The sequence below is a fragment of the Oncorhynchus tshawytscha genome, linkage group LG11 (genome assembly GCF_018296145.1).
Source record: "Oncorhynchus tshawytscha isolate Ot180627B linkage group LG11, Otsh_v2.0, whole genome shotgun sequence".
Classification (NCBI taxonomy): domain Eukaryota; kingdom Metazoa; phylum Chordata; class Actinopteri; order Salmoniformes; family Salmonidae; genus Oncorhynchus; species Oncorhynchus tshawytscha.
Window position 1 is genome coordinate 22,350,314 of NC_056439.1, and position 13,869 is coordinate 22,364,182.

Below are 13,869 nucleotides of genomic sequence, written 5' to 3' on the forward strand. Positions count from 1 at the left end.
CTTGCGGTTGAAAAAAACATTTTGGCATACTTTTCAGGCCTTGTGGGCAGGATTTGAGAGGTCACTGGGCTATACATTTTAACAAGATCTGGCAACCCTGGGTGACACACATGGGCAACTAACAGCTTACTACACAACATACACTTAGTATTACTTTCTTAGCTACAGTATCCCTGGCATATTACAGCATTTATGCAGCAGCACAAAATAAATATTTTTGGACTCACAGTTGTTGTGCTCACTTGAACAAGTGACCAGCGGTCCTTCTTGTGGGTAAACTTTGTCATCAAACTCTGTCATCAAAGCCTGGCATTCTCTGGATGGAGTCATGCTGGATTGACAGCATGGCCAATCTATTATACATTTTCTAGCCCAAGGTGTTGCGTGTGAATGTTTTGAAGCCTGGAAAATAGACCCTTTCAGACAGATATTTTAAATGCTTAAACCCAGACTCTGATTCCACTTATTCTGCTTCAGTCATTACCACGAACCCTCTCCATCTGATAGCAGGTAGGGGGAGCAAAATAGTGATCGCTTTGCCACTGATTCCTTCCATACCACTCATTGTTGAATTAGCGATTTCCGACTTGTAGTGTAATGTTTATGTCCAATGGCAGATGAGGCCCCGAGATGATTTATCTATCATTTCTCTTCATATGGCAAGGATTGAAAAGGATTTTACTGTCGATCGTCAACGTGATTCGTAGTGATGACTTCTTGTCTAGCTAGCTTTTGATTTTAAGATTTTGAACATATGATGTGGACATGATCAGTCCAATCAAAGCTATGGTAGACATAACGTGTATTGACATTATTTTATCTGTGGCCAGTAGAGCCCAACTGTCATAATATAATAATACCCATAAAACCTAGCGGTCAAACAGGGAAATGGTTCTATTGGTTTTCCCACCATTTATTTTTCTCATTGAATATTTTATAAACAGATTTTAGAAATAGAATTACAGCAGAAGTGCCTGTCCAAGAAGGCTCTCAAGGTCATAGTCTGCTGTGTTTTGTGTAACTTAACCTGGCGTGACGGATTCGGATTTCAAAATGCTAATTAACATCAAAATAGATATCATACAAAACTGCAAATCCCTGCAAGCTCCAGCACGTCATCTATTGCTGACACATTTGCTAACAGGTATTGTGTCAATTTAAAACTTGCACAAGACAGTTCACAGAATTGTCAATTTAAAGAAATGTTGCCAATTTATTAATTACTACATTTAGCTAACATTAGGTAGTTAATCCAGAGATTCTTACCTTTGCCTTGATTCAGCAGTCTCGTCCAGATCAACATGGCATTTGTAGTTCTTTATGATAGCCACATTACCAGCTAATTAGCGTTTGATTTGATTTTTTTTTGGGGGGGGGGATAAATACAGGTGAATATATTGATAAAGGTCACCGTGTCCAAAAGAGATTTACATGGATATCAAAATGTCATGCCATGGGAAGCCTACACAAAACCCAGCATACTCTAGGACCTTGAGCCTTCTTTGATTGGCACTTCTGCTGTAAATATATGGCAAAACCCAAAGGGGTTTGAACTGCCTGGCTCTCCCTGTAGATTCTGTGGTGATGTAGTGTCCCCATGAGTGACAAAACACTGAGCAAATCACAGTGCAACTAGAGAACATTACCAACGCCTATGTTCTGTGCTTTCGCTGGCTGCCCTTCCAACACAGAAAGCATTGAGCTAGGCTGACTCACTCAAGAAAGAGACCATGTTTGTATGCAGCTTTATTTACTCAAGGATATATAGATATTTTTTACACTGTTTACAAACTGATTTGTGACACAAATTAATGCCAGAATTTAAAAAACAGTCAGATTTCTATTTAATGTGTATTTTAAGCATAACAGGTGAGACTCAAAACACCTGCACTGAATGACGGGCCGCAACATGTATGATAATATTGACTCAGCTGTATAAATTTAGCTACTCTGTTTTGGGTTTTTTTGCAGATAAAGTGGATGATGGGTTGGTTGACAATCAAAACGTTATACTTCAAAGTACTTCATAGGATCTCAGGATAAGTCTTCTTTTGGAGTCCTTGGCTATTCAGAAGGTGTGTAACAGTAATTGCTTTCATGATACAACAAACACTTTTACACCAGATTTACTAGCTGGTGTTCTTGTATTTGGTGCAAGGTGTGTATACCTTTGACTCAGCTGTATAAATTTAGCTACTCTGTTTTGGTTTTTTTTGCAGATAAAGTGGATGATGGGTTGGTTGACAATCAAAACGTTATACTTCAAAGTACTTCATAGGATCTCAGGATAAGTCTTCTTTTGGAGTCCTTGGCTATTCAGAAGGTGTGTAACAGTAATTGCTTTCATGATACAACAAACACTTTTACACCAGATTTACTAGCTGGTGTTCTTGTATTTGGTGCAAGGTGTGTATACCTTTTTATTTTCAGTGAGGAATCAAATAAAACAAACTACAGTGGGATGACTTCCTGCTTAAAGGCTTCAACAAAACATAGGCCTAATTCTGTTTGTCATTAATTGATTACTCAGTCCCGGCAGAACCCCCAACCCACACTGCATGAGGATGCAGTAGATATACTCTGTGAGGAGGGCAAGATGAGCCACAACCACTGCCTGAAATGTGGCTCTCACAGAACAGCTCCTATGGGCAGGTTTGTTGCCTTGCATGGCCAACTATTGTACTTACTTGAGTTACACTGGCCTATCAATAATTAGTAGATGTGTAAGATGAGGGTCAGGTTATAAACCTCATATAGCAGCATTGTGTCAAAATGAATGTCTATTTTTGATGTTTCTATTCTGAGTTCATCTCTCACTCTTCCATACTGGAGCTCCAGTTCCTGTTCCAGCATGTCCTACCAGTGACTGGGAGACTAGTGGTGGACAATATTGCAGGAAAATCAGTTTCATGAATGCTTTGGCACAAAAGTATTTACTCTTCCAGTCATCTGTTTGTGCTTCAGGGGTACCTGTACAGCTCTGCAGCTCGGCTTGTTGGGGTAGAGATCAGTGCAGAGTTTATCAGGCTTCAAAATATGGCTGTGGAGAAGTATGGCTTCAGTGACCGAATACAGATAAAGTGATCATTAGTACCCCCTGTATATTGCCTCGCAACTGTTACTTTATTGTTGCTCCTTCATTATTTGTTATTTTTCAACAACAACGTTTAAAAAAAATGTATTTGTATTTTTAACTTTAGTAAATACTTAACACTTTTTTTCTTAAAACTACATTGTTGGTTAAGGGCTTTTCAGTAAGCATTTCACTGTGAGGTCTACACCTGTTGTATTCTGTGCATTTGACAAATACAATTTGATTTGAGTTTGTCTCTTGAACTTATCTTTGTCTTATATTTTTGAAGAACATAAGTGCCACAGCTGTCTCTCTTTGTCTCACATTTCCCCAGGTCATCCATGCAAATAACATGACTCAGGATTCCCTGTTACAGAATTCAGATTTTCATATCATGAACAATGTGTTTGAGTACTTTCTACAGCCCAATGATCAAATGAAGTAGGTAAACATTGGACACCATTACCCGGGGTGTATTCATTTGGGCACACTGTTTGCAACTGATAACAGAAATGAGTGTTTCTTATTGGACAAGTCTAAGTAGTCCCTCATTCTTTCAGTTCATAAAAAAAAAAAATGTGACGACCCAGACCACCATGAAAGTACTCCACTTGTGCTCTATTGATTATAGTTTCAAGCCTCCGGGAAGCACTTTCGTTACTTCATTACTTAGTTGGGGCGGCAGGTATCCTAGTGGTTAGAGTGTTGGACTAGTAACTGAAAGGTTGCAAGATCAAATCCCTGAGCTGACAAGGTAAAAATCTGTCGTTCTGCCCCTGAACAAGGCAGTTAACCCACTGTTCGTTCCTAGGCTGGGATTGAAAATAAGAATTTGTTCTTTACTGACTTGCCTAGTTAAATAAAGGTTAATAAAAAACCTTCAGTCAGTATGCTGTCTGTTTTCCACACTTTGAGAATGTAATGTTTCTATGATGTGTCACGTCAAGCATAATGCACACTTATAATGCTGTCCTGTGCTCGTCCTTCAGGGAGGGATCAACCTTAGCCAGTGAGTAGATAAAGTACCTCTGGATTACCACGTCTATCTGGGGAAGGACGGTGGCCCGGACGCATTCAAAGAGATACACCTTTATAGGATCTGTGACCCCGAGTGAAGACCAAACATCCCTTCAGACTTTCTGTCCCTTGGAAATGGACTTTCTGCTGCAATGCAGATACGCTTTCGTATAGGACTGTGCCTTATCATATCATGTTCAAGGAATAACAATCTATCAAGATGACCAAGTGATCTGTGACAGGCTATCCAAACTATCACTGGGATAATGTCATGTACTTTACAATTCAGTGAATTCATGGGAGGGTAGCATAATTGTGCAGAAATTGGCTAGTAACTGGCACCAGCTATAAGGAAATTCTGTTTTGCCTTCCAACAGCATGGCCTTGCCTCTCAATCACTGAAACCCATTATTTTTGCAGCGATTTAATAGTGCTTCATTTGGACTCTGTGGCCATTGTAATTACAACAACTTTGGAGGATTTGGCACCTTGGTTATAAAGCTCTGTACCTACATCAGACAGGCATCATGCAGTCACCATGTTGTGCAAAACAAGCAATCGACACCACCTTGAATATAGGCCTTCAATAACCCTCAATATTCTGTTTATCTGCTATAATGTTGGAACTGATTATGATGACTTTCACTTAGATCTGTAAAAATGCTGTATGCTCTAGTTCAGTTGTACAAAATATGGCTTCTTCACTCTTTTGATGTTCAATGAACATAAACGTGATTGGTGGTGATGATGCGAGTGGCGGGACAAACAACCAATAAAAAATTATTCACTCAGGCCACCCCCCACCCCCCACCCCCCCCACCCCCCCCCACCCACCCAAACGCTTCCTTGTCTGTGAACAACTAGAGCTGATCAAACTTGTCGTCAACACCGTGTCGGTCCGCCGGAGAAGTGGGGCAGTCCGCGGACTTTTTGTATATTTCTCCCGCGTATTATCGTTTCAACGATACACAACCGAACCGGTAAACCTCTCTTGGATTCTTCCTCTTGTTTGCAACATTGTTATCCGGTGGTTTGAACATCGGCGTTTTTATTGATTATATCAGACATAGATTGTCAGTCATTGAGCACATTTTCATGTGGTTGGAATAGCTTTACTTTTGTGTGTGAGACTGACTGGGAAGCATGTGTCATTAACAAAGGCTGGAGTTCCTCTTAAATTGTCGTCAATTTTTACAATATTTGGGTCATTGCCCTTTGTTTATTGGCTATGTTTGCTGTGAAAACTTTTATGTAATAAGTCTTTCTGGCCTTCTTTTTCACTCTTTTTTTGAAAGTCAAGAGGACCGATCAAGAGGAGACGAAGATAAAGAAAGATGCCGCTTCTCCACCGAAAGCCTTTCGTCAGACAGAAGTCCCCAGCGGACCTAAAACCAGATGAAGAAGTATTCCTTTGCAAAGTCACGCATGAAATCTTCAGGACTTATGAGTACGTGAAGTCCAAACGAATAACTTAATTACAATTTCAGAATCATTATAGAACAGCACTATCAAATATTGTCTCAACTCTAGTGAGAAAAGTTACACCGAAGTGACAGCAAATGTTAGGTAACGTTACTTAGCTAAAGTCAACTGCAATGTTGTAAGCGCGACAAAGTACTTACTATTATAAACTAGTTTGAATATCTTTAATGTATTGTCTGACTGGCACCTACTCAACTAGCCATCAGATGAAATGGGTCAGAACTGCAGTTTATATCCAGTTCGGTTATTTGTTAAGCGTAACGTTAGCTAGCTAACTAAATCATTGCTAACTAGCTAGCCAAGCGGCTACTAGTGTTGAAGCGAATAGCTAACGTTAACTCTACCAGCCGAGCTAACCAAGTATTTAGTTGGGCCTGCTAGCCGGCTGGAAGCTAGCGCTGCAAACTATTAAACTTGAGTCGACTTTAATTTGAGTTCAGGTTGTTATTGCCACAATGTATTGTAATATCTGTCGAATAACATGTTGATGTAGTTAACCAATCTCGTTGAAAGTAATGGGACGGTTCTCTGCTCACATAAGTCGAAGGATGAGAGCAAATCTGCTCCTCGCAACTTTTCTGTCTGTTAGCGTGAGAAACGTGGTCGGGGCTATTGTGTGATTGTTTATTGTAGCTAGCTAGCTAACTTGGAATCAAAATGCTAACGGTGTTATATAGTTGATAGTGAATATTTTGGGGGGCAAATTGTTACCCATTGACGACGACACATTTATGACTTACCAACGAATAACAAACTCAGACAAAAAAGGTAAACAATGGCACCCAGATCCATATATTGGCCATGGTGTTTTTTATTGCAAATTTAGTACAGTGATGGACATCTTAGTTTTGTTTATTATTTAAAAACTATTTAGAAGATGGATTATTTTGTTTTTGTTTAAAGTATTTTTTAGGTATGGTGTCTTTGGAATTGTGTTTACTCATGTGACAGATTTATCAACATGACTAAAGAAACTTCAGGTTTTTCAAGATCCTATCTTTGTGCAGAGACCTTGGAAAAGCCTCAAGTTTACAGTATACAGAGATAAGCAAGGCATAAATTGTATGCAACAATGTTTTCAACAGTGATCTGGGGAGCACGGGTTTTCCTGGCCTCTAGTGATTGTGCGGGCAACAATATTTTGCCTCTGTCCAGAAAACTTGGTGAACACTTTCATTTCATGCTGTCACACATTAGGACCCTGGTTGAAAGTAGTACACCAGTGGAGGCTGGTGGGAGGAGCTATAAGAGGACAGGCTCATTGTAATGGCTGCAATGGAACGGTATCAAACACATTGCACTGAAGGAAACCACGTGTTTGACTCCGTTCCATTAATACCATTCCAGCCATTACAGTGAGCCTGTCCTCCTATAGCTCCTCCCACCAGCCTCCACAGTAGTACACATTAGGGAATATGCAATGACCTGAACCACCCTGTCTCCCCACAGTGAGTTCTTTGAGAGGACCATCTTGTGCAACAGCTTGGTGTGGAGCTGTGCGGTGACAGGCAAGCCTGGCCTGACCTACCTGGAAGCCTTGGAGAGTGAGAAGAGGGGCCGTCGTAGCCTGCAGAGCTTCCCCTCAGCCCTGGTGGTCCCCTTGCTGCACCTCACAGCACTCACATACCGTACCCGGCTCCACGAGATCTGTGATGATGTGTATTCTTATGCCAGGGAGAGGTTTTTTCCTGGGGAGATCGTGGATGTTGTGAACCGCTCCGGCACCAGGTAAAGTGTTGATTTATCCATATGACCTCACCTAGCATCATCAGCTTTACTTTACTGTACTCTGATGATCTTACCTACCCTCATCACAAGTGTTGTTGGTTTTATCCATATGACCTCACCTAGCATCTTCAGTTTTACTTTATTTTACACATATGACCTCATCTAGTGTCATCAGTTTCACTTTTCTCCATTTGGTTTTAAATCATCTTCTTGAAAGAGTTCAATGCCTTTTACTGTCTCTCCTTACGAGCCACTGATGATTTCCCTATTTAGCCGAAGGAGTATTCACTAAATGTTTTATGTTCACTAGCATTACCTTTGTGACAGTAGATTCCAGCTCTCTGACAGTGGAATCATGTGCTCTGTAATAAACAGATACATTGTTTTGTCAACATGGTTGAGTTGGCCATGAGCTGTTTGGAGATGGGCACCAGAGGAGAACTGATGACTGGGTGTTCCAATGACTTCTGTGTCCCTCAGTCATATCTGCAAGCGTTGTCTGTACAATACCCACAGGTCATGCTTATTTAGCAAGGCTCCCAAAACTCTAACCATTAACCCTCATACCACCAGTCTGTAATCCTTTGGCTGTTAGGTTATAGAATCTACTGAGTATATGGATTAAATCACTATAAAGGGCCCTCTTCTGTATTCTGAGAGGAGATCAGTCAGCCATCGTGAGCTGACCTTGCTATTTGGAGATAGCTCCACCCACTCACTACTGTGGTGTTAAGGCGAGTGCTGTGGTTGGCTAAGCCAGCACAAGGAGTTGTCCCAGACATCACCTCATCACGGCTTGGCTGTAGGCAGCGTACAGAGCCAGCCAGACAAGAAGAAACATGGACCCACAGCAGGGGAGGAGGGGGGGAGAAGGCGTAAGGGAAGCAGGCGCATGCAGGGACAATTGCCATGTGGCTTCTGGCTAGGCTGGGCTCTGAGGGATTTACTCAGCCAACATGCTCTTGTCTGTTGTTTCTGACTTGAGTGCTTAGCCTGATGTGCTTAAGTTAAATGCCTGTAAGCAGGTTCAGTGTTTCTGGCCTCGTTTTTCAGCCAGTGGATTAGGTATTAGTGAGGGCATGTCTCAAGTTACAAATACTCTTGTTAAAGTCTGGGCATCTACCAATGACTATTCTTTCAATTCTAATACCATGATTATTGTTACAACTACAGTTACTAATAGTTACTATACTTATTTCATTCAAGATTGGATTATTATTTTTTTGAGCCCCACTGATAAATCGGTTGACAGATTTATTATCGGCCGATAATAAATCTAACAGAAATATTTGTATCAGGCTTTATTCCACTGGTAAAGCACCAATATTATGTACATAGACTCAACAAATACGTGTGCTAATTTGTCATTTTTTAAAATGTTCAATGGTTGCCTGAAGACGGCGCTCAACGAGCTCCTCATTGAACATCATTCATTCTGTAAGTCCCAACGTGATAGTCAGAGTGGGCACAGTGATTTGACTGTGAGCAGCTTGCCAGCGACATATTTGAATAAGTAAGTCATCAAAAGTACGCTCAATCAAGCAGCCCTCTCCTCAACACATGCTCAATTGGTTAACGTTAGCAGGCTAGCTAACTGTAGTTAGGCTCTATTTAGCCAGCAAGGTAGCTAGCTAGCAAGCAATCTGTGCTACTTATGTGTGACCCTGGATTGGTGCCAAAGTCAACATGGACTCATCCTTCATACAAACAATAGGCCCAGACAGTAACAGTATTATGTTAGTGGGCTTATTTAGTTGGCGCAGATATTACCGTTCGGGCCATGTGTTTTATTCATGATGAGAAGATTAGCTAAATTGGAACGTGTGACTAAAACCAGTGCGGCGAGCATTTCTTTAATGTTTTGTCATCAGCGCATGCCATTTGCAGTTGAAATGTATAGCCGATATGTTTTGTATTGAGTAAGTGTAATTTACATTATGGTTTAAGTAAGAACATTTTCGTAATTAACAGCTAGTGTGTGCTTGTCATATCAGACAGTGCATTGTGATCACAAGTTAGAGATAGAGAGAAGAGATGGACATTGGGAAATGAATGGAGGACCGTGTAATGCCGCAGACGGTTGACCAATCGCGTTCACATTATCATGTTGCGTCATGCGGTTGCTACGGTAATCGTCATGCAATCTCTTCTTGAAGTCATGGGTGAGTCAAAACCTGGCCATTTTCCTCTGTCGCGATTCCAGAGCTATACAATATGACAGAACAAGCTAATTATGTGACATTTCTGAAAATATTTGTAAAGTTGTACTTGTTAATGAAATTCATGGTAATGTTGTGTTTTTGAGATAGTGCCCCATTGACACCCATACACTCTGTGAAGAAGAGCTCTCCTTGTCAGAGTTGCCCAGAATGCACTGCATGATCCATTGACGATGCATTAGAAACATACACAATGGGTGTTGATACAATTCCAATGACGTTTCCCCATCTCCTCAAAAGTATCTCTGAACAACCTCTCCTTGCGAGATTACTATAGTGTTTTTATGGTAGCCTAGTGGTTAGAGCGTTGGTCCAGTAACCAAAAGGTTGCGAGATCGATTCCCCGAGCTGACAAGGTAAAAATCTGTCATTCTGTCCCTGAACAAGGCAGTTAACCCACTGTTCCTAGGCCATCATTGAAAATAAGAATTTGTTCTTAACTTCTTATGGCTTGGGGGCAGTATTTCGACGTCTGGATGAGAAGCGTGGCCAAAGTAAACTGCCTGTTTCTCAGAAACACTCAAACATTTCCAAAACTGTTAAAATAATGTCTGTGAGTATAACATAACTGATATGGCAGGCGAAAACCTAAGGAAAATCCATCCAGGAAGTGTTTTTTTTTATGTGGGTAGTTTTCAATTGAATGCCTCGAGTATCTAATGGGTTAGTACCCAGATTGCAGTTCCTATGGCTTCCACTAGATGTCAACAGTCTTTAGACATTGTTTCAGACATTGTTTCAGGCTTGTTTTCTGAAGAATTAGACCTTTCTGTCAGTGCACTGTAGAATAATGCAGTGCTGGTTTGCGTGCGTGACCAAGTGCGTGCCCTTAGTTGTTTTCCCTTTCTATTGAATACGCTATTGTCTGGTTTAAATATGATAAATTATTTACACAATGACAACCTGATGATTAATTATGAACATCGTTTGACATGTTTCGACGAACTTTACCGGTACTATTAGGATGTATTCGTCTGCATGTTTTGACCGCCTTTGAGCCCGTGGATTACTGAACAAAATGAGCCAACAAGAGTTTTTGGGATATAAAGAGGGACTTTATCAAACAAAACTAACATTTATTGTGTAGCTTTTTTCTGCATTTTGTTACGTTACAGCCTTACTCTAAAATGGATTAGATTAAAAGTTTTCATTGTCAATCTACACACAATACCCCATAATGACAAAGTTAAGCATTTTTTGTTGTTGCAAAAAACTAAGTATTTAGACCCTTTGCTATCAGACTCAGACTTCAGGTGCATCTGGTTTCCATTGATCATCCTTGAGACGTTTCTAGTTCTCCAGTGAATTCAATTAATTGGACATGATTTGGAAAGGCCCACATCTGTTTATATAAGGTCCCACAGTTGACAGTGCATGTCAGAGCAAAAACCAAGCCGTGAGGGCATAGGAATTGTCCATAGAACTCCCAGACAGGATTGTCAAGGCACATGTCTGGGGATGGGTACCAAAAAATGTTTTGCAGCATTGAAGGTCCCAAAGAACACAGTGGCCTCCATCATTCTTAAATGAAAGAAGTTTGGAACCACGAAGACTCTTCCTAGAGCTGGCCATCCGGCCAAACTGAGCAGTCATGGGAGAAGGGCCTTGGTCAGGGAAACCCGATGGTCACTCTGTCAGAGCTCTAGAGTTCCTCTGTGGAGATGGTTGTCCTTCTGGAAGGTTCTCTCATCTCTGCAGCATGCCACCAATCATGCCTTGATGGTAGACTTGTTAGGAGGGAAGCCACTCCTCAGCACGCTTGAAGTTTGCTTAAAGGCACATAAAAGACTCTCAGACCGAAAGAAACAAGATTCTCTGGTCCGATGAAACCAAGATGGAACTCTTTTGCCTGAATGCCAAGCGTCTCATCTGGAAGAAACCTGGCGCCACCCCTATGTTGACGCATGGTGGTGGCAGCATCATGCTGTGGGGATGTTTTTCAGAGACTGGGAGACTAGTCAGGATTAAGGGAAAGATAAACAGGGCAAAGTTCAGAGAGATCCTTGATGAAAACCTCAGACTGGGGCAAAGACTGAATAAAATGGTGCCGGAGAAGATGGCAGATGTTTTACTTGCCCCCAGACGTGTATATAAAAAAATAAACAACTGGAAGTCTCTTCACTGACATTTTCATCCTGTCCGAGTTTGTAATACCAACATGTTTTAAGCAGACCACCATAGTCCCTGTGCCCAAGAACACTAAGGTAACCTGCCTAAATGACTACCGACACGTAGCACTCACGTCTGTAGCCATGAAGTGCTTTGAAAGGCTGGTCATGGCTCACATCAATACCATCATCCCAGAAACCCTAGACCTACTCCAATTTTTTACCTCCCCAGCAGATCCACAGATGATGCAATCTCCATTGCACTCCACACTGCCCTTTCTCATCTGGACAAAAGGAACACCTATGTGAGAATGCGGTTCATTGACTACAGCTCAGCGTTCGACACCATAGTGCCCTCTAAGCTCATCACTAAGCTAAGGACCCTGAGACCTAACACCTCCCAATGAAAACTGGATCCTGGACTTCCTGAAGGGCTGCCCTCAGGTGTTAAGGGTAGGTAACAACACATCCGCCACACTGATCCTCAACGCAGGGGCCCCTCAGGGGTGCGTGATCAGTCCCCTACTGTACTCCCTGTTCACTCATGACTGCATGACTCCAACACCATTAATTTTGCAGATTTCACAATTGGTAGGCCGGATCACCGACAATGACAAGACTGCCTGTAGGGAGGTCAGAGACCTGGCCATGTGGTGCGAGGACAACAACCTCTCCCTCAACGTGATCAAGACAAAGGAGGTGATTGTGGTCTAATGGAAAAAGAGGACTGAGCACGCTTCATTCTCATCGACGGAGCTGCAGTGGAGCAGGTTGAGAGCTTCAAGTTCCTTGGTGTCCACATCACCAACAAACTAACATGGTCCAAGCACACCAAGAGGCCTCAAACACCTTTCCCCCTCAGGAGACTGAAAAGATTTGGCATGGGTCCTCATATCCTCAAAAGGTTCTACAGCTGCACCATCGAGAGCATCCTAACTGGTTGCGTCGCTGCCTGGTATGGCAACTGCTCGGCCTCCGACCGCAAGACTACAGAGGGTCGTGCGAACGGTCCAGTACATCACTGTGGCCAAGCTTCCTGCCATCCAGGTCCTCTAGGGTTAGGGGCTTGTAAGTAGGCTTTTCACTGTTGTATTTGGTGCATGTGACTAATAAAATTTGATTTGAGGCTGTAATCGCTGTCAAAGGTGCTTCAACGAAGTACTGAGTGAAGGGTCTGAATACTTATGTAAATGTATTTCAGTGTTCTATTTTGAATAAATGTTAAATTCCAAACTGGTTTTGCTTTGTCATTGTGGGGTGTTGTGTGTAGATTGGGGGGAAACTATCTATTTTAGAATTAGACTGGATAAGTCTGGGTCTGAATATGTGCTGTATATCGGTAATCAGTGACTTTTGCCTCCCCAAAAGCTGTTATCAAACCCCAAAATCCCATATTGGTTCGGCTCTACTGTTTTTCATTCCATTAAATGTGTTTGGGATCTTTCCTACAGGCAGCCGTGTGAAATCCTGGATGTACAGTCTCCCCACCATTCCAACAAGCCGGTCAATGGGCACTCCAAACTTCAGATGGATGGGGACTCCATAGTCATCAGTGACAGTGACGAGGATATCCCCAAATCAAAGGCCAATGGGTCAGTCCGTAAGATTCGCAATTCAAAGCTGCCTCTGAAATGTCACCTATTCCCCATATAGTGCACTACTTCTGACCAGAGACCCCCAACCCTGGTCAAAAGTAGTGCACTATGTAGGGATTAGGGCACCGTTGTGAATGTGCACAGTCTTTATCCATGTCCATTTTGGCTTTGATAAAAACCTTTTTGGCTCTTCTCCCCTTATGTCTAAAGGAAGAAGAAGAAATCTGTCAACCCTTCTGTGTTCAAGTACAAAGTGCAGCCCATCAAGGAAGGCAGTGAGGCCATATTCACAAAGGCTGGTCAGATGAGGTGAGTCGTGAGACAATACATTTGCCTTCCTGCTAAGCAGCTTATATTGTTATTCGACAGTCAATCCCCCCGTTCTTTTTAAATATAACTAAGCGTTATACCTTCTCTCTTTCGCACTTATTTTAGCCGTAAGAAGAACACGTTTTCACGGGACAGATTAAAGTTGCTGCTCAAACAGCACTGTGAACCACAGAATGGAGTCATCATGCTCAAGGTATGATTTAACTCTAGAGTTTTAATGAAATGCCAGTTGGTGTTCCTTTTTAAGCAAAAACCATTTAAAATGTGGAAAACAGGATTGTCTTGTCACGTTCATTTGAATCCAGTAACTGTCATTT

General features: G+C 41.9%; 1 protein-coding gene across 3 annotated transcripts in view; it reads left to right on the forward strand.

Annotated features, from left to right (window-relative positions):
* Positions 1 to 4,931: 4,931 nt before the first annotated feature.
* Positions 4,932 to 13,869, forward strand: part of LOC112261602 (bromodomain adjacent to zinc finger domain protein 1A-like) — a 46,364-nt gene continuing 37,426 nt past the window's right edge. For 2 of the 3 annotated variants that reach the window (XM_024437054.2, XM_024437055.2), the window contains exons 1-6: positions 4,932 to 5,070; positions 5,386 to 5,537; positions 7,022 to 7,300; positions 13,079 to 13,219; positions 13,433 to 13,531; positions 13,658 to 13,745. In XM_024437054.2, coding sequence (XP_024292822.1) covers positions 5,425 to 5,537; positions 7,022 to 7,300; positions 13,079 to 13,219; positions 13,433 to 13,531; positions 13,658 to 13,745 — 720 coding nt within the window. In that variant the 5' untranslated portion in view covers positions 4,932 to 5,070; positions 5,386 to 5,424. The remainder of the gene's footprint in view (positions 5,071 to 5,385; positions 5,538 to 7,021; positions 7,301 to 13,078; positions 13,220 to 13,432; positions 13,532 to 13,657; positions 13,746 to 13,869) is intronic. The other variant, XM_042329921.1, reaches the window with a different exon arrangement.